Source organism: Neofelis nebulosa, chromosome 8 (assembly GCF_028018385.1).
Source record: "Neofelis nebulosa isolate mNeoNeb1 chromosome 8, mNeoNeb1.pri, whole genome shotgun sequence".
In the NCBI taxonomy this organism is placed as follows: Eukaryota; Metazoa; Chordata; class Mammalia; order Carnivora; family Felidae; genus Neofelis; species Neofelis nebulosa.
The window spans coordinates 77,675,631-77,694,862 of record NC_080789.1 but is presented as its reverse complement, the minus strand read 5'-3'; the positions used below and the strand labels follow the sequence as shown (position 1 = coordinate 77,694,862).

Genomic DNA, 19,232 nt, shown 5'->3' with positions numbered 1-19,232 from the left:
AAAATGGTCCTTTTTTATGGCACATTTTCTTTACCATGATGTGTCTGACTTAGAGCAGTGGTCAGCAAACTTTTCCTATAAGGGGCCATACTGTAAATATTTTTGGCTTTGCAGCCACAACTAGTCTCTGTTGCCTATTTGTCATTGCCCTTTTTTCCCCCCTTAACCCTTTAAAAATGTGTTTTCTGTGTCTTTAACCATATTTTCATACTTTGTGATAGTGGCTGAAGTTTGTAGACTGGTATTAAGCAATGATCTAAAATCAAGTTTCTGGCTGTAGATTTTTTGCCACTGGCAAAAAAAAAAATGTTATAAACATGACTTTAATGGATTTATAAGAAAATAGAATATGTTGCTGATCTCTTACTGCAGGCATTTTGGCACATTCGTGGGAAATCTTCTCTAATAAATATGACACCTGCATAAAACACATCATGCCTTAAAAGTTTGCTCTCAGGAAATTGCCTAGTTTTTAATTTCAAGTTATTATTTATTCAAGACATTTTTTTGTTTCTAAATAGGCTAATTCTTAAAGTGGTGTCATCTTTTAATGTGTAACAGTGTTGATCTATTTTTCAAAGATTCAGTATCCTCCCGTTTTCTCATTTAACCCATTAACTGCCTTCTTTTTATAGATTTGTTGCTATAGATCACATTCTTTCAGTGCCTCATTTTACAATTGCGTTATAGTTTCTGCCTCTGATTTGGAGCTAAGCTCTGGCTTTTCACTCTTTTGTCTCAAGGCCACACTTCCAGACCCCAGAAGGTGGCCTTTAGAACCACCAAACCATCCTTGAGATCACTGTGGAACCAACATCCCAATGCTCCTAAAAGACTAAGTGGCTGGATGTCATGCTACAGATTTTAGAGATAGACTTTGCCTACTTCACCCAGTTCTTCTAAAAAAGTAGATAGGCTCACACATTTAAAGATTCAACCTTTTATTTCTTCTGTTTACAATTGCAGTAATATGCTGTCAAATAATCTCTAGATCTTGCATTCAAAGCCTTCTGTTTGGCTAAAGAATGTTTAATCCAGCCAGCAGCTCATTTTAGCAGAAGGGTGTCTGATGAAAACCCACTTAATTTGTTTCAGCACTGGGTCTCTAAAACTTCTTGACAATACTTAAAACTGTTAATATCTTCTAAAACTTATTTTACCAAGATAAATTTCAAGGAGAATGCAGAAAATAAAGCAGTAGTATGTGCAGATTTTAATCAATACTGTTTAATAATCAATTGAAATAAAAGGGAATTTTTTTACTCAGTAAAAAGTTGATTGGGTTTTATTAGCTTTTCTTGTTTTGAATAATTAAGGCTTTTTATCTCTCCTAGTTTTGTTTTTAGTTATTTGGATTCTGTAAAAATGAAACTCTGTTTTTAAACCAATGATAGTTTCTTAAATGGATCATGATCTCCCTGGTAGAAATTGTATTTTCTCCTAAGCAGGGTCTAGTCTATTGTTAATATCACTATGTCAACTAGAAGAAAGGAAAGTTTGAGTAGTATAAAGAGAAAGCACTGGCACACGATTTCTTAAAAAGTCTCTGAAACTTAACAATTAACTTCTTAAATCAGGACTCAAAAAGTTGATCTATTTTTCTACATCTTGGTCTCGTGATGCCTTTCAGTATCGACATTTTAGAGTTTTGAGCTATAAATATGACAGTATAATCGGTATAATCCTTTTGTTGAAAACATGGGTATTAGCTTACAGACGTAGATCTGGACTCTGGTAAACTAGTGAGTGAGGGAAGGGTATATGTATTTTTTCTTTATTCATCGAGCCGTTCTTCTAGAGTCGTTAGGTCAGCTGTCATGTTGGTGCTTTCCTGCTTTGTTCTTTAGAGTCACTCAATGACTGGTGACTGGCTGCTGGAAAGGAAAGCTTTCAGCAGATTAATGCTGGGGCCCTCCTGTCTTCTCCTTCACCAGTAGCAGCTGCATTCTGCCCTTTCTGTGGCCCTGAAAGGAAGGGAGGGAGGAAGAGAGGGAGTGTGTGTGTGGTGGGGGAGGAAGGGGCTCGATCTCTGTCAGCGTGCATTACCGAGGTTTCTCAACACATGGAATGAGATCTTTCCCAAGAAATTCTGTCAAGGCCAGTACACATGGGAAAAATATTTCTATGCTTAGTCTTGTAACTGTGATTGTTTTTGTTTTACGGGATAAAAAGGAATTTAGGTCATGTGACATAGCTGTGCTCCACCTCTGTATTTACCTGTCCTTTCTTTTTCAACTCTCCCAGGCATCAGTACCTGTCCAAAGATCACTCTAGTTCCACCTTGTGTGAAAAGCAGCACAACCCCACGGGTTGATCAGAATGTATCTGATGAAGAGGCTCAGGGAATAAATGGAAAAACGCCAGCAAAACACTCAGCTGCAAGTCCAAAGCCACAAGGTATGCTGGTGGGTTGTTTTTTCTTTTTCTTTTTCTTTTTTAATTAGATTGGGTGTTTTGTTCATTGATGAAGGCTATCCAGAAGAATGATAATGACTAAGAAAGAGTTTTAAGCTTTCAATGGGAGGAATTGGGTGCATTTATTTTTTTCAGGGGAAAAAAAAATCAGTCTCAGGCAGAGTTGGGTATTTGTTCTGCTCCTAAAACACCTTATACATTTTTTCTCTTAGGGTTCTTTTCTCATTGCTGGAATTACTGTCCCCTTACAGGGACACTTCATGTATTATGCTTGACCTCGTACAGGGCCTAACTTACTATTTGCATAATAAATATGTGACAAATGAATGAGTGCTGTCAGAAAGTCAGTATGCCTTGCTAGATTTGAGAGGATCTGTGAAACAGATCATTGTAAAACCGTGCTTAACATACTTAGTAAATGTGATTTTCTACTGTTCAGGAACTGGGGCTTGAAAAGGCTTCACAGAAATTGAAATAAATGGCTCATCCATTCAGGAATTGAGCAGCCAACTAGGGGAGGAAACAATTATAATGGTGGAAATCTTTGAATATTTTGTTCAGGAACCATTTCCTTTTAGCAATAAATTTCTGGTGAACCAGGTATTAACTGTGAGAAGCACAAAATTACAGTTTTGATGGTACACAGTAAGGCCTTTGGAAACGTTAACACAAAGCTAAGCTCTACTATGATTTAATGTGTAGTTTCTGACGAATAAATTTTTATTTATACCAAATGCTGAGCATTTTGATTTATGTTGTATTAACTTTGGTCTCTTTCCTGTTCTTGCAAGGAAAAAAGTGTTATAGAGAATCTATCATAAAAGAGTGACTGTTACTCTTTAAAGTTCTTATGTTTTTAGGATTTCTGAAAGAGACCTTTAAAAGGGGCTTATCTTCCAGATTATGGGACGTTTTCCTTTTTGTTCTCACTGGTAGCTGTATTTGTAGTCGTATCAAGTATGACTGTCAAGTAAGGTCAAATAATTGGTGCTTCAGATGAATGGTCCATTCATGAGTTTATAGCTTTTTATTTTGGCCATATTTCTCCCTATATAATTCATATGAATATGAACATAGACTTTTTTTGAGCATGATTTAAGCTATTTTATTTACAAAATACAAGGTTCCCTCTTGCTCATTAGACCTCAGCTGACAAAGATCAAATGAGGTAAGACTATAAAAAATGAATGCAATTCAGTTTTATGTAATTGCCCAGATCACAAACAGGAATTTCATTATTTAATAAAGTCTTTTTTGGGAAGATGCATTACTTCATTGTTTTTCATAGTTCATTCAGATAAATTACACAAGTGTCCTTCCTGAGCTATTTGCCAAAATAATCATATTCTTTAGAGAGACAACACTTGAGCTTGCTTTTGCTGTTTGTAGCTTAATGAAAGTTTAATAGAAGTTAGTATTTTGATATTTAAATACATATTTACTTCCTGTTTTGAATATGGGTTAATAAATATAATTTTATATAACTATAGGGACTATTTTCAGATTTTAAATAAATGACTTTAGAGAACATTATACTTTTTAAAAGTACTCTCACTCATTGTTTGGCCCTTCCCTAGTTCCCCAGCTAAAATTTTAACCCCACCCTAACCCTTGATATTTTGTGTTTCCTCAAACGTATGTTGTGTTTTCGCATTCATTGCAGTCTGACCTAGAATATATTTCACTCGTCCATCTTAGTTTTCTTCTGCCTTTGTACTGCCAGTCCCTCCATAGCAGAGCAGGCCTTCAGCAACACTTGTTGAATTGGCTCCCTGCTCCATTACCACGTTTCCTCTATTTTGTTTCTGCTGTTCTTTGCTTAAGACTTGGAAGAATGTGTGCCATATAGAGAAAAACATTCAGGAGAGAAGGCTACATCTTGGTATTGTCAGATCAGCTGCCAAAGAGATTGAGGACTACTTATTGACCAAATGAAAGTGTTCTCCACCCTCTAGTGGAGAGAAGCTTACTTTTAATTTCTCCAAACTCTTAAGAATATTTGGATAACTGAAGGGGAGAAAGCAAAGGGATATGATGGGGACTTCCTGCACACATCAAGAGATTATCACACTGATATCTTTATTCCCACTTAATTGCAAATCGTGAATGGTGAGCCTACTGACGCTTTAAGCTCCATTATGTAATTTTAATTTAATTGAAGATGCTTATTTCTTTCTTGAGAGAGAGTGCACACATGAGTGGGGGAAGGGACAGAGGGAGAGGGAGAGAGAATCTTAAGCAGCGAGGCTCAGTCTCAGGACCGATCTCAGGACTTCTCAGCACCGTGAGATCACGACCTGAGCCGAAGTCAAGAGTCAACACTCAACTGACTGAGCCACCCAAGGGCCCTGAAAATTCTTATTTTAGATAAGTGTTCTCAACTGGAGACAATTTTGCAGCCCCACCCCGCACCCCAGCCCACCCACTCCATCCCACCCCACCCCACTGCCCATACTTGGTATTGTCTAGAGAATTTTTTGCTTGACACCATTTGTGGGAGTTTCTAATGGCAGCTAGTGGGCAGAGGCTAGGGATGCTGTTCAGCGTCTTACAATGCACAGGCCAGCCCCCTCAAAACAAAGAATTATCAGCTATGAAATGTCAGTAGTTTGAGAAACTCTGATCTGGATCCTCAAAAGAGCTCATAAATAAATGTGGGTTTTTTTTCCTCATGTGGAGTGCTAATAATATCATAGCTACAATCTATTTTAGTGATATTTATTTTATTTATTTATTTTTAAATTTTTTTAATGTTTATTTTTGAGAGAGAGAGAGAGAGAGAGCGAGCAGGGGAGGGGCAGAGAGAGAGGGAGACACAGAATCCAAAGCAGGCTCCAGGCTCCGAGCTGCCAGCACAGAGCCCGACACGGGGCTCGAACTCAAAAGCCATGAGATCATGACCTGAGCCGAAGTGGGACGCTCAACTGACTGAGCCACCCAGGTGCCCCAATTTTAGTGATATTTAAAAGGAAGCACAATATTAAATACATTTATTCATGGTGATTATATACTAACGTGTCTGGAACAATATCAGGTTTCTATTTTTGTGTTTACTAGTAAGTAAGTCATGGGGATATAGTGTACAGCTTGGTGATTATAGTTAATAATACTGGATTTTGTATATTTGAAAATTGCTATGAGAAGAGATCTTCAAAGTTCTCATCACGTAAAAAAAAATGTTAACTGTGTGGTGATGGATGTTAATTAGACCTTGGTGATCCTTTGGCAATATATACAAATATTGGATCATATTATACACCTGAAATGAAAATAATGTTGCATGTCATTATATCAATTAAATACCAACAAGTATTTTTGAAGAATTATGGTTTTTAAAACAATAAAAGTGCTAAATTTTAGATGACATAAGCTTACATTTGAATGTAAGTAAGAGCCTGTAGCTTTTGAAATGGATTCCTTCAATAGTTAGGGCTTATTTTGCCTCAGCCTCAGAAATACCCTAAAGCCTTGGAAAACAATGGTTTATTCACTTCATACCAATCCTACCACTCAAACAAATAAATTACTGAGCAACTTCCAACATAAGTCTTTATTCTTGTTTACCACTTTTAATATTGGCCTATTTCCTGCCATGCTAGACATAACTCAAAATAACTTCCTTGGCAATTAAAGCTAATAGTTCTTTTTCTCTTAGGAGCTTTGATCCACAACATTCTCCATAGTTAATTATTTTGATAGAGTCTACATATTATCACTTATCAATCATTAAACCTTAATGTTTAAAAAGTATCATGAACTTTGAAACATTATTGCCTAAATAATTTAAGTAAATGTAAAGTACTCAAACCTATTCCATTTGCTCTTAAAGTAAAGCATTCTATGTGTAATGTCCCATTTTTAAAGTATAATATCTTATAAATGTATAATGCATTAATAGCCAGCTATATAGGACGCCTGGCTGGTTCAGTTGGTAGAACATGCGACACTTGATCTCAGGGTCATGAGTTTGAGCCCATTTTTTTTTTAACGTTTATTTATTTTTGAAAGACAGAGCACAAATGGGGAAGGAGCATAGAGAGAAGGAGACACAATATCCGAAGCAGGCATCAGGCTCCAAGCTGTCAGCACAGAGCCCGACGCAGGGCTTGAACCCGCAAACCACAAGATCGTGACCTGAGTTGAAGTCAGACACTTAACCAACTGAGCCACCCAGGCGCGCCTCAAGCCCCATGTTAAGTGTAGGGTTTACTTTAAAAAAAAAAAAAAAGCCAACTATTGTTTTTCATAGTAAGTAAAATAAGAGTAACCAAATCTTCTGGTAATCCCCAAATTTAAACTATTAATTTGGGGTTTTTTTTCATGTTCAGTAATTATTTTGGATGGTTGGATTTTTTTTAATGTTTACTTACTTTTGAGAGACAGAGTGTGAGCATGGGAGGGGCAGAGAGAGGGAGACACAGAATCCAAAGCAGGCTCCAGGCTCCGAGCTGCCAGCACATAGCCCAACACGAGGCTCGAACTCAAAAGCCACGAGATCATGACCTGAGCCGAAGTGGGATGCTCAACTGACTGAGCCACCCAGGCGCCCCTGGATGGTTGGAAATTTTTAAGTAAATTGTTTTATTGTACTTATGGTCTGTAAAATTGGCTGTAATAAGCCCATTTTATTTATAGTCAACTAGATAATGTCAAACTTAGCATGTCCATAACTGGACTGCTGATCTTCCCTCCAAAAATTGCTTTACCTGTTTTGTCCCTTGATGAAAATTCCATCCTTCCAGTGGTTCAGGCTGAAGGTCTCCAGAGTCATCCTTGATTCCTCTCTCTTTCTCTCATACCTCACATTTATTCTTCCAGGAAGTCTACTTTTATTTATTTATTTTTTAAGTTTATTTGAGAGAGAGAGAGAGAGCATGAGCAAGGGAGGGGCAGAAAGAGAGAGAGGGAGAGAGAATCCCAAGCAGGCTCCACACTCAGCACAGAGCCCCACACAGGGCTTGACAACTGTGAGAACATGACCTAAGCCAATGACAAGAGTCCGAGGCTTAACTGCCTGAGCCACCCAGTTGTCCCAGGAAGTCTGCTTTTGAAACATACCTGGAAACCAACGTTCCTCACTGCCTTCTTCTAAGTACTCTTGGCTCTTGGCTGAATTTCCACAGTACTCTCCTGACCCTTCTCCCTGCTTCTACCCTGTTTCTCTGCATTGTCAACATTGCAGCCAGAGTGACACAGTTGGACAGAAGTCCTGTCATGTTATTTGTCTTCACAGAAGTCTGTGGCGACTTCTCATTTCACTTAAAGTCACTATTCTTACAGTGTTCCTCAAGATTCTACATTATCATGCCCTCCCTCTGACCTCAGTACCTACTCTTGCCTGTTTGCTGCTTTGACTTCAGTCACATTGGCTTCTATTATCTCTAGCTTGTTCTCTACTTGATGGCATGCTCTTCCCAAGGTAACTCCCCCAACTTCCAGTCTTCTTCAAATCTGCACCTTTCGAAGAGGCCCCCTTTGAATGCCCTACTTAATACTGCAATCTGCACTTCCTACCATATTCCAGATCCCTTTAATCTTGTTCTGAGCCCTCCCCCTTCTTTCTTAGCTCTCACCACCTTCTCATATATGGTTTACTTATTGGACTTTTTTGTTTCATTTCCTTTGCTCATTGTTAAGATCAAGTGGATAGAACTTAATACGTATTCAGTAATACTGAATTAATTTAAAAATTTTTAAAGCTCTGGGGGCGCCTGGGTGGCGCAGTCGGTTAAGCGTCCGACTTCAGCCAGGTCACGATCTCGCGGTCCGTGAGTTCGAGCCCCGCGTCAGGCTCTGGGCTGATGGCTCGGAGCCTGGAGCCTGTTTCCGATTCTGTGTCTCCCTCTCTCTCTGTCCCTCCCCCGTTCATGCTCTGTCTCTCTCTGTCCCAAAAATAAATAAATAAACGTTGAAAAAAAAAAATTAAAAAAAAAAAAAAAAATTTTTAAAGCTCTGTATAGATATGTAAGAATTGCTGTAGGATATATATTTTGGAAATGTCAAGTCCTTTTTTTTTTTTTTAATTTTTTTTTATTAACGTTTATTTATTTTTGAGACAGAGAGAGACAGACCATGAACAGGGGAGGGGTAGAGAGAGAGGGAGACACAGAATCTGAAACGGGCTCCAGGCTCTGAGCTGTCAGCACAGAGCCCGACGCGGGGCTCAAACTCACGGACTGTGAGATCATGACCTGAGCTGAAGTCAGTCGCTTAACCGACTGAGCCACCCAGGCGCCCCTGGAAATGTCAAGTTCTTAATTGTTCTGTAAATTTATACTCCCTCCCAGAATGTGTGAGATTTCATATTGTCTGATTCCCTCACTAACATTTGGTATTGTCAGATTTAAATTTTTTTGTTAACTTGATGGTGCTGAAGTAGAATCGTATTTTAAATTTAATTTTCATTTCCCTAATTATTAGCGAGGTTGAACACTGTTTTTCTTACTTTACATCCCTTGGGCTACAGCGGGAAGAAGTAGTAAGTTAAGTTTCAGGATTGAACTGGAGGTGCTGATAGAACACCGAGGAGATGTCCAGAAAGCATTTGGAAGTTGGGTAAAAGAAAGATGAGAAATGATGAGAGAGGAGGTGGGGGAGGGAAAGACAGTCATTTTTACATCAGTTACAATTTTTGACCAAAATACACATTATTTCCCCCTAGGACCGTGTTTCTGACACGTTAGCCATTCATGTATCATCTTGAGATTTTTGTCATATACCTGTAACATTTGTACTCTTTTATTTAAGATGTGCATATTTACTTTATTTTCCATTTGGGTTGTCTCCCTTTGCTGAGATAGATGCCTCCTCTGTGCTTCTAAAACACCCCAATGCCCACCTTTCCCAACATCGCTAAGCTGTTTCCTCACTAGACGATGAACTCCTTGATGACACTAATTTGTTCCTTCGTGTATTCCACAAATCTGCCAAGCACTGTGCATGCGGTTACTATGAATATATTTGTGATCAAAATAAACTTGTTTCTTACCCTCACAGAATGCCAATCTTGTGAAAGAGAAAGCTTTATATCTCTAATATACTTACTGTTTTATTTCTGGTTGGTGCAATACTGTTTGACTACCTAATCATAATAATTTATTATAAACACTTTGGAGAAAAAGTACACTATCCTCTGAAACAGTTTAAGAGATAGGCATAGTTGAGACAGGAAAATGCCTGATATGTATATATCTCCACAGGAAATTTTTCCTTAAAATTGACAAATGTCACACTTATTTAGGTATGTATCATCTTATTTGAGTTTTCTAAGCATCTAAGAGAGTCTGATATGTAATAAGTAAGTAATGTTCACTGAGTAAACTCTGGATGGATGAGTTACAAGAATTTCATAACAATATTTATATAACCATTTTTACCGGGCTATAAAGAACATATTCACTCCCTTTTTTGAATATTATAATTAGGAATGTTGAAATTATTTCTGATATTAAAACTGCTTTTTTGGTGGGATCTTGTCCTACTTTGCTATTTTGGTATATATTCTACACAGGAAATTTTTCCTTAAAATTGACAAATGTCACACTTATTTAAGTCCCTTCTTTTTCAATGGATACTATATTTAACCATCCCCACTGAGCAGATCTTGGAAAATAATTCTATTTCCATATAAAAGAAGCATATCATTTTTTTAATTGGGATTTTCTTCTTGCCTCAAAAGGGAATGAGGTGAATTAATTATTCTACCTCTAGTTCATTGTGATATGTTTTTCTTCTTCTCTGAAAGAATTGATAACTGGCATAGAAATGATGACATCTGGGCCAGTGAGCATCAGGCAACTGTCAGCTAGCCAAGTTTATAGAAGAAATGAGATGACTAAAAACCAGGATAACCAGCTGGGGGAAAATGGGGCATGTAATTAGGAGACATGATTCTCCTCCCTTCTTCTGGAAGTTAGGAGAAGCGTTTAAAAAAAGAAAAAAGATGATTTTATTTAATTTGTTAGAACCAGTTATAGAAAAATACATACATGTTCTATAATCCTTTGCCCAGAATGTTAATCTAAGAGGCAAAGTATATTGATTTTCAAAACTGAAGTAATTCCTATACTGGTAAAGCACTTACGGCATATTATATTTTCTCATCTACAGAATTCCTCATCTGTTAAGAGAAATTCTGTGGATTTTAGTATTTCAGGAAATGATCTGTTAACTGAGGGAAGGGCTTAGTAGTAAGCAACGAATCTGTGGTGTATTAATACAAGGCAACAATTAACATAGCAGACAATACTAGTAGAACTCCTATCACCCCTTTTGCTGGATGTGTGATGAGGAGCAGTGCTGGAGGAGGAAGGAGCTAGAGTCTGGGTACCAGTCATGGAATCAGATCAGCCTTATTCCTCCAGGCCAATCACTTAACCACTCTGAGCCTTCATAGACATAAGAGGTGAATAACGCTACCTACCTCAAAGGACTGTGATGCAAAAGATTTCCTCTAAGATCAAATGAGATAAGGAGTTTTTGTTAAATGGGAAGATGCTACAGTAATTACTGTTGTTTGATGTTGTTTTGTTGGCTTTTATGTCTAATTTACTAGCTTTGGATTCTGGTATATTACTTATCACTCTGTTGTTAGAAAATCTGTTTTGTAGCAAGCAGTGTATCCCTGGGAATTAGTTTCAAACTTAGTACTTTCTTTTCTCTGTTTAGATAAATAACTGCTGTGTTATCTCTAATAGACTTGGGAAGGTCATAGAAATATATAGATCCTTAGATGTTTAATAAAGCCATATTTAAAATGACCTAAAATTAAAAGAACCGCTTGATTCTTGGAGATGGGATTTCCACAGGACATAGCGAATGTCTAAGATAGATGGAAGTCTGTTGATTAAGATTCAATACAGACTTGACAGACCCCTTTACAGAAGCTTGATAATGCTGAAGATTTTTGCATGAGATATGAAATACGTTTGTTGTGGAACACATCTTAGTGAAATATTCAATTGTTTTCATTTTTTTGTCGACAGTGCCTCCAAAGCCATTACATCTGCAGAATCCACCTTCGTCTAATATACACCAAACTCCCAGGCATAAAGCTTTATCTAGTGCAAAACCAAGGATGGAGGAAGTTAAACCTGCCTCTGCTTCTTGTGTCTCAAAAGAAAAACCCAGCAAGGTATCTGATCTCATCAGTCGCTTTGAAGGAGGCAGGTAAGAGCTAATATACAATGGGAAAAGGACGTGGGGAGAGAAAAGCTGTTTGTTTCATTTTAAGATGATAGAGTAATAGATTCTGTAATTCAAAAGTATTTTATTCTACTAGGTTTGGTAGGCTTTTGGAAAGAGTAAATTTTAAAAATATTTAAACTTGCCCTAATATGAATTACCATTTTCTGTATATGACCGGTGTGTAGCACTCTGTGCCAGAAGCTTTTTTATCATGCTGTGTGCTATATAGATCAATAGATACACTCTCTCATTTCCTTTGTATCTGCCTGTGTCACTCTGGGTTACTCCATTGCATCCTTCTGTTTGTGGCTAGATGTCTGGGTCGGAAGGGCAGGAGTTTGCCTCTATCTCTTTGTTTCTCACTTTGTATGTTTGTGCATGTAGTTTCTGCCGGCCTGTGCCATCTCTGTGGCCTTCTTTCTGACCCACTTTATTTAAGAGGAGTCTTCAGTACCCATTCAGTCCCTAGTCCCCTCTCTTCCCTCCTTTGTAAGGAGGAGATATTGCCAGCAGCAAAATGCATGCTCAGTTTTGCATTTATTAGATACAATTTTATATTCTTTAGTCCTAATGTTTCAAAAAAAGTAGGTGAAAAGTGTATTTCTCACTTAAAGATAAAAATAAACTCATATATGACCTCAGTTGCTTTTTCTTGGAATGCCCATCACTGATGTAAGTAGAAGTTTTTTAAAAAAATTTTGTCAGAAGGATTTTAATTTTATCTGTCACCAAAAGTCTGTATTTAATTAAGCAACATATATAGCCTCCCTTTCATCCTTGAAGCTAAATATTTCCATTTATTCTGGTGTAATACTTGGGAATGGTTTCCCACTGGGTGATTTCATGATTTATTTGCAGGATGTATTGTTATTTATATAGTGGATCATAGCTTGGAAATACTTCAAAAATCTTCTGAAAATTGTGACCAAGTGCAAAACTACAATGTCCCTCATTTAAAATGCTGGGGTGCCTGGGTGGTTCACTCGGTTAAGTGTCTGACTTGGGCTCAGGTCATGATCTTGTGGTTCGTGGATTTGAGCCCCATGTCGGGCTCTGTGCTTAACAACTCTGAGCCTGGAGGGTGATTTGGATTCTGTGTCTCCCTCTCTCTCTGCCCCTCCACCAATTTGTGCTCTCGCTCTCTCTCTCTCTCTCTCTCTCAAAACGAATAAACATTTAAAATAAAATGAGACTATAGTAACAAGTTCTTGACAAAAGGAGTCCAGAAGCCTGTCTTCATTTTTCATTCCCAATCAATTGTGGGAACTTGAGTCATAAACACTAAAACTTCAACATCTTTCCCTCTGAAGTAGGAATTTTAATACCTTTGCTACCTTAAGTTATAGTAATCTTTACTAGAATGATTTAGGAAAGAACAGTTAAATTTTTTTTTCCTCAGGGCAAGTTGATTCAGTAGCACAGAGAATGACCCTTAACGTGTGCAGATTCCCAGGGCCAAATCCAGTGACTGCATAATATCAGGAAGGCCTGGAGCCCAGACCCCTGTCTGTAGTGCATACCTGGTCTGGGGGTGGCTTTAGAAAGCCCCTGGGGCACCTGGGTGGCTCATTCGGTTGAGTGTCCGACTTCAGCTCAGGTCATGATCTCGCTTGCGGTCGGTGAGTTCAAACCCCGCGTCGGGCTCTGTGCTGACAGCTCGGAGCCTGGAGCCTGCTTTGGATTCTGTGTCTCCCTCTCTCTCTGCCCTCCCCCGCTCATGCTCTGTCTTTCTCTCAAAAATAAATAAACATTAAATAAAAAGATTAAAAAAAAAAAAAAAGAAAAGAAAGAAAGCCCTGAGTGGGTCAGTATTAACAGGTTGAGCCTTCTGATTCTCACCATTTTGGTAACCCAGCTGTTTGCATTCCTGCCCATACACAAAATGGACGTAGTTTTTCCACCTGTTAATACCAGTTTTCTTTGACTCTTTCAAACCTCACAGATTCAAAGTCATTTTTTGATGCAAAGTTTGAAGGTTGTATCTAAAGAGAGATGTTGTGGCTTAGGACATTTTAAGCAAACTGGCTTTAAGTGTAGATAGAATGTAACGTGAGCATTTTGGCAAATCTGGTGAAGGGGTGTTACTTATAGCAGAGTCTGCTGCCAGTTTTAAAAAACAATTGTCTGTTCTTAGTGAGGTATTACTAGTAGGAACTGGCCCTAAAAGTGTGTGAATGGGTTAGCGTTGCATTGAGTCTACAGGACTTGAATGGAAGTTGTATTTCCTGTTGAGTGATGTCCATGCACCTACAGTGTGTGCAGCTCTCAGGTTTCACCCCAGTTATTACAACTCAGACTAGCATTTTGTGGAATAGAGATTCATCAGGCCAAGTTACCACAGTAAACTGACAGGAAGAGTGGGATCATAGACCACCAACTATTAGACCACCCTATTAAGACTTTACCTAGGAATCAGAATTTTGCTCTGCAGTAATGCAGGTAACACTATTAAGATGAGTGATTTGGAGGATGTCGTTGGAGCATATAAATTTTATTTACTTATTTATGTATTTATGTATGTATTATTAGGTTTTTTGGTTTTTTGGGGTATAAGACAAACTGGTATTTTTAACCTATGAAAGATTTCAGGATTATAGAAAGAAATAACATCTTCCGTGAAACTGAACACTGGTTTTCCTAAGGCACTTCAAGGCCAACTGTTTTTCCGCACGGTCTGGTGTCCACAAACCAGCAGGAATATATGTATTGGCTCAACCACTGCTTTTACTTACCTCTCCCCACCTTATCCCTATCCCACCTCTACCTGCATATCCCCTGCATGTTACTTATTACAGGAAGTTCTTATCTTTCATGCCTAACTATTCTTTCCAAAAATCCCAAGCAAGTCTAAAGTTTGGTTCAGAGGATCTGCTGAGGATTTTTCTATTGGGTTTCTGGACACTGATGTGGGCAGGAAAAGGAAGACCATACCATTCAAATGTCCAAAGACTGCTTGAGAAATTGTCTAGGCTAAGGGTATACTCTCCCAGAAGGCAAATATTAATGGTGGAGTATGTGATATTTATTTATATTGACAACGACCAACTTTATATATGTGACATTTTCCCCTGCCAGATTTTTCCTTCCCTTCCTGTGATGCTGAGCTTACCTTGTCTTTTTTTCCTCCCTCATTACCTTATTGCTGTCTGTTGTTCTCTGTTCCATTCTCCAGTCCAGATCAGCAGTGTCCAGGAGGAGTAGAATGAAGGGAGAAGGAAATGCACATCTCAGCACTGTCCGTGAACCGTGTTGCTGTGTCCTCTACCCTGTAACATCAGTCTGCTCTGGGGAAGAGGCCACCTCTGGACTTTATTCCCACATTTTATATGCAGCCTGATCCCTTGCTTCTCACTCCATCTTTCATGTTCTAGTGTGTTACAATGTGGGGTTAAGACCATGGAATTTAGAGTCAGTCTTTACGGTTTGGACTCTAGCTTTATCATTTCTTAGCCATGTGATGCCACCACGTTATGTAGGTGTCCAAGCTTCAATTTCCCTATTTTGGGGTCCTGTTTTCAATTATTATGAGTAGAAACAAATAATGTAAAGAATACTGTGTACTTTCCAGCACTTAATAAATGTTAGCCACTGGGCGTGCCTGGGTGGCTCAGTTAGTTGGGCGTCCGACTTTGGCTCAGGTCATGATCTCGCTGTCCAGAGTTCTAGCCCCACATCAAGCTCTGTGCTGACAGCTCGGAGCCGAGAGCCTGGAGCCTGCTTCAGATTCTGTGTCTCCCTCTATCTGTCTGCCCTTCCCCCTCTCATGCCCTGTCTCTGTCTCTCTCTCTCTCTCTCTCTCTGTCTCTCTCTCTCTCTCTCAAAAATAAATAAACATTAAAAAAAAACTTTAAAATAAATGTTAGCTGCTGTTATGAATTACTGCCATGATCACCATCACAATCACAGTTACTCATTGCTGATTACTGAGCACTTTCCTATTTCTAGCACTGTGCTAAGCGGTGGGGGTAAAACAGAGAGAACATGATAGGCATGTTCCGTGCCCTCACAGACTACTAGTCTGTACTCATTTTTGTCTCCTTATTAGGTCATAGGAATCTCTCCAAGACTGCAGCCCAGAGATTTATGTTTTTCCTCCCTGGAATCCTAGATTAAAATGTTATGCAAATATTTCTATAGGGACATTGTAATATATTGGTGGTTAGGTTCCATTGTATACTATTAAGAGTTATATATAATATCAAGTAATAACAAGGGCTTTAAGGAAGACTAAAATGAGATGTGTAGTTGGTGGTAGAGTGTGCTATAATAGAATAATCCAGGAGGTGATGTCTGAGCAGAATCCTGAATGAGGGGAAGGAGTCAGCCTTCCCATACCTAAGACATACCAATGTCTTAGGGAAGTTGTCTGGGCAAAGAGAAAAACAGCTGCAGAGATCCTTAGATGCACACATTGGCTTGTTGGGAATGTGGGAGTAGCAAGGAGGCAGGAGGGGCAGGAGCACGGCAAGGGAAGAGAATGGAAATGAACAAGGCTGGGGCTAGCAGGGGATTGTGTGTACACAATCCTGAGCCATTGTCAGAATGCTAGGCTACCTGTAAGTGTACAGGGTGCCCTCAGAGAGTTCGACCTCCGTGGTTGACCTAGAGAGATGGATTCCAAGGGGTGGAGAGTGGAAGCAGAGAGATAAGTTAGGTTATGGCAGAGCAGGTGACAAAGTTTCTGAGAATATGTGTTCCGCTTTCCAAACAAAAGTAACCTTTGGTTTCCAACCTGTTGATAAACTGAGGGGCTGACTATACTTGTTTTTAAAATGTTATGAAAGTAAAATCTTGGAAAAAGATGGCTTTATTAACTATAAATGTTTCTCACATCTCTGTCCTTACAAATGAGCCATACTGATAAACAGCCTAAGGAAATGTTCCAGACCCTGTAGCTAATGCTCAGTCTTATCATCTTTATTGAAATGTTTATTTAAGGGTGTAAAATATCCCAAGAGACTGAGAACTATACCCGCCTATTCTAATCCACATTTCTAAAACCGTCAGAGGAAAGTCTTCACTAAATACCTCCTTTCAGCTGAAATAAGCTGGTCTGTCTTACAGAACTTTCCCATGCCAGTGTTTTCACCCTTCTTTTGTATTTTATCTTCTAGCACATTATCAAATTACAGTGATTTGAAGAAAGATTCTGCTGTGCACCTGAATGCTCCTAGGACACCAGGAAGGCATAAATTGACAACCACCCCTCAGCAAAAGCTCCTCTCCCAGCATCCACCACAGAAGCAGGGAAATGACACAGATCCAACTCAGGGTGTACAGACTGGTGTGGCTAATGGTGTGATGGCAGCACAAAACCAGATGGAGTGTGAGGAGGATAAAACGGCCACTCTTAGCCCAGATACTCCTATTCAAACTTCAGAACCCTTGCTTGCTATGAACTTAGTGAATGGAGAAGGAAAGGAGAAAACTTCCACAGAACCCACATCACCCACGGCAAATGACTATGATGGAAACGCGTCTGATAGTAGCTGCAGGACCTCCACTGTCAGCCAAGTGCTCCCCCTAGAAGAAGGAAGGGCAGATGCGGAAGCAAACGTGCAAGAGCGGGAAGATGGAGAAAGCCCTCTGGAACAGGAACAGCTGGACCAGCACCAGGAGATGAAGGTAAAGCGGGAGACTGGCTCAGAAGTAGGAGGAAGCACCACCTGTTCCACTACTGTCTTAAAACTCTACTTAATAGCACTCGTGAAAGCAATGAGTCAGATCACCCACACTACCAGTTAAAAGTTTTAAGCTTTAGCTGCTAATGGATGTTTCCTCTACTCTATGAGAAAATACTTCATTTTTTCTTGTGTAGTTTCTGTTGATCTTTCTCTTGTGATTTCAAGAGTCAGAACGTTCTGAAGACTTTAATGTAGGAAAACCACAAGCTTATTGTTTTTACTTGCATAGGAAGAAAATGTTCTTTGTTGCTCTAGATGTTAGGGACACATCCCTAGTATATTTACGGGATAAGCAAGAAGAAATTGTATACTCTTTGCTTTTCAGACATTTCTAATCTAGACCTGGAAGAGTAACTTGAACCAGCAAATGTTTCAAGTAAGGACAGAAATATGGAGGGGGTGGGGTACCCGGGTGGCTCAGGCAGTTAAGCATCCAATTCTTTTTTTTTTTTTTTTTTTTTTTTTTAAATTTTTTTTTTTTTTTTTTTAATGTTTTTAATTTATTTTTGGGACAGAGAGAGACAGAGCATGAACGGGGGAGGGGCAGAGAGAGAGGGAGACACAGAATCGGAAACAGGCTCCAGGCTCCGAGCCATCAGCCCAGAGCCTGACGCGGGGCTCCAACTCACGGACCGCGAGATCGTGACCTGGCTGAAGTCGGACGCTTAACCGACTGCGCCACCCAGGCGCCCCTTAAGCATCCAATTCTTGATTTTGGCTTGGGTCATGATCTCACAGTTGGAGAGTTCAAGCCCAACATCAGGCCCTGTGCTGACAGTGTGGAGCCTGCTTGGGACTCTTTCTCTGCCCCTCCCCCACCCAAGCACGCACACATGCTCTCTCTGCGTCTCTCAAATAATAAAAAAAACAAAAAATTTTAAAAAGGATGCAAATATGGAATTATTCACAAATTATTCCGCAGATTATAACTATAACTCTTTCCAGGCTTCTAATTTAAAAATTTTTTCTAACTAGTATGGTTTTAAAACAATTGACTTAATCTTGGATTTAAAGATGATCTCTTTAAAGATCATCTTAGTTCAGCAATTCATTTATAGAAGTAGAAACAGTTCTAGAAATCACTTCCAGAAAGTTGATGTGATTCTCTGAGGTCACAACAATAGCCTGGACCTCTTGGTGTTCTGACTCACAGGCCAGTACTGTGTCCCTGATGCAAGAAATCACAAACTTAAGTGCCTGAATGCAGGAAATGTCAATGAATACGGCATCCATGAGTAATGTACTAGAGAGAGGTGAGGCTGTGGCAAAATGGAAGTTCACATCCTTTCTAAAGAGGGCTGCAGTTCAGTGAACTGCTTGAATGGCATTTCTGCCTGTGTGCAAAATCTAAGCTCACAAGGAGCTGATTTGCTGGTGAGATACGTTCATAATTTACTTGTGCTATAGCAGAAGCTTTGATACAATTCTTATAACAAGACCATTGCATTTGTATTCTTTATTCATGTCAATATAGTGCTTTGAAGAGATTAATAAATATGGCCTTTACACAGTACTTGGAATTTCTTGGGTCAAAGGTGCACTATAAGCATCATCATACAGTTCCCTAGAATAGAAAGTTTGTTTTTGTCTCCAAGGACAAAAAAAGTTCCCATTGCTCAGTCTCTTTTTTTTTTTTTTTTTTTTAATTTTTTTTTTTTTCAACGTTTTTTATTTTTTATTTTTGGGACAGAGAGAGACAGAGCATGAACGGGGGAGGGGCAGAGAGAGAGGGAGACACAGAATCGGAAACAGGCTCCAGGCTCTGAGCCATCAGCCCAGAGCCTGACGCGGGGCTCGAACTCACGGACCGCGAGATCGTGACCTGGCTGAAGTCGGACGCTTAACCGACTGCGCCACCCAGGCGCCCCTGCTCAGTCTCTTTTTGATTATAAATAACAATCTGTGTGGGAGAGTTGAGAATTGAAAATTTGACAATTATAGGAAAAT

At 39.2% G+C, this 19,232-nt stretch overlaps 1 protein-coding gene across 11 annotated transcripts in view; it reads left to right on the top strand.

The window, feature by feature from the left end:
- The window catches only part of FGD4 (FYVE, RhoGEF and PH domain containing 4), a 253,092-nt gene that overhangs the window by 142,785 nt on the left and 91,075 nt on the right, over window positions 1–19,232 (top strand). For 10 of the 11 annotated variants that reach the window (XM_058743131.1, XM_058743133.1, XM_058743132.1 and 7 more), the window contains exons 2-4: window positions 2,245–2,397; window positions 11,400–11,583; window positions 16,716–17,226. In XM_058743131.1, the coding sequence (XP_058599114.1) occupies window positions 2,245–2,397; window positions 11,400–11,583; window positions 16,716–17,226 (848 nt within the window). Of the gene's footprint in view, window positions 1–2,244; window positions 2,406–11,399; window positions 11,584–16,715; window positions 17,227–19,232 lie in introns of all 11 variants that reach the window. The other variant, XM_058743140.1, reaches the window with a different exon arrangement.